General features: G+C 39.3%; 1 protein-coding gene across 1 annotated transcript; it reads left to right on the top strand.

The window, feature by feature from the left end:
* The first annotated feature begins 341 nt into the window (after nt 1-341).
* LOC138384838 (olfactory receptor 51G2-like) lies at nt 342-1,304 on the top strand. The gene has a single exon (XM_069470502.1). It carries the CDS (start codon nt 342-344, stop codon nt 1,302-1,304), a length of 963 nt encoding a protein of 320 aa, XP_069326603.1.
* The last annotated feature ends 588 nt before the right edge of the window (nt 1,305-1,892 follow it).

A 1,892-nucleotide genomic window follows, 5' to 3' on the forward strand; every position in this document is an offset into this window, starting at 1 on the left:
GTGTGGTGGTATACACCTGTAGTCTCAGCTATTAAAGAGGCTGAAATGGGAGGATTGCTCCAGCCCAGTTCTAGACAGCCTGGGCAATATAGCAAGACTCCATTTCTGCCCCCCCCCCAAAAAAAAGTTCTCAATAAATGTACAATGATGAAAGAATAAATTAATTTGTAAAATAATGAATGTAGGTGGTAATCAAATATAACAAGCAGAGGAGTGATTAAAAACACTAAACACAGAGCTGTATACATCAAAACATAGTTCCTTGTTTTAACACTGACTTTTATTATCCTAATTTTCCATATTCTTGTTTCCTCTAAACTGCAGGTTCCTCCATCAGTAGAATGTCTGTCTTCAATAGTTCTGCCTTATACCCTCGCTTCCTCCTGACAGGCTTCTCAGGCCTTGAAAGCAGCTATGGCTTGATTTCCCTCCCCATCTTCTTGGTTTATGCCACCTCGATTGCAGGGAACATTACTATCCTCTTCATTATCAGAACCGAGTCTTCTCTCCATCAACCAATGTACTACTTCCTGTCAATGCTGGCACTCACTGACCTGGGCCTGTCAACCACGACCTTGCCTACCATGTTCAGTGTCTTCTGGTTCCATGCCCGGGAGATTCCGTTCAATGCTTGTCTGGTCCAGATGTACTTCATTCGTGTTTTCTCAATCATTGAGTCTGCTGTTCTGTTAGCCATGGCCTTTGACCGCTTTGTAGCAATCCGAGAACCCCTGCGCTACGCAACCATTCTAACCGATGACGTAATCATTGGAATTGGGTTGGCGATTGCTGGGAGGGCCTTGGCTCTGGTCTTTCCAGCTTCCTTCCTCCTGAAGAGGCTTCAATATCGTGCTGTCAATATTCTCTCCTACCCCTTTTGCTTGCACCAGGACCTCATAAAGACAACTGTATCCAGCCGTAGGGTCAGTAGCATCTATGGCCTTATGGTGGTCATCTGTTCCATGGGACTTGATTCAGTACTTCTCCTTCTGTCCTACGTTCTCATCCTGGGCACAGTGTTGAGTATAGCCTCCAAGGCCGAGAGAGTGAAAGCCCTCAATACTTGCATCTCTCACATCTGTGCTGTGCTCACCTTCTATACTCCAATGATTGGGTTATCTATGATCCGTCGCTATGGGCAGAACGCTTCTCCAATTGTCCACGTGCTCATGGCCAATGTCTACTTGCTGGTTCCACCTCTCATGAACCCTATTGTCTACAGTGTTAAGACCAAGCAGATTCGTGACAGAATCCTCAAGAAATTCAAGAAACATAATTTAGGTGAAAAAGACTCTAAAACATAACTTTCCTCCTATCCCCTTTATATTTATGAGAGCATTTCATATGAATGTAGAATGCTGAATTTAAATATTACTAATAATATTTTGTCTTTAAAACACTGGATCTAACCTCAATATTAGTAAATCCTTATCTTTTCAATATAGAGAATAAATGCATAATTGTATTTAAAAATGAAGTTTTTCATTATATGTTGTGAAAGCTGTCAATTTCTAAGAAAGATTTAGATTTCAAATAATTCTAATATGGACCCCATAGTCTAGATAAATAATTTTTCCCACACTATTTTACTTAATGTAAAAATATTTTGAATATGTTTTTTTATCTTTTGTTCAAGAGAGAAAAAAATATTTACAGCAGGAGAGCCTCCTATCAAAATGAAATGAGGAAACTTAGTATACTTTTAGAAGTATAAAACAAAGAAAACTCGGACCAATTAATTGAATTGATTTGGGTAGCTCTTAAATAATCCAGAAATAATAATGTTTCTGTATCTAGGAACCTACAGATATCTCTCCATTTTGAGGAACATATACACTGTGAGATCTAGATCTCTGTTCATTTTCTCTACTGGTTTTTGAGTACATTTCTCA

This window comes from Eulemur rufifrons, chromosome 6 (genome assembly GCF_041146395.1).
Source record: "Eulemur rufifrons isolate Redbay chromosome 6, OSU_ERuf_1, whole genome shotgun sequence".
In the NCBI taxonomy this organism is placed as follows: Eukaryota; Metazoa; Chordata; class Mammalia; order Primates; family Lemuridae; genus Eulemur; species Eulemur rufifrons.

Excerpts from the sequence above, each read along its gene's own strand:
- LOC138384838 (XM_069470502.1), top strand. The coding sequence starts at position 342 with ATGTCTGTCTTCAATAGTTCTGCCTTATACCCTCGCTTCCTCCTGACA.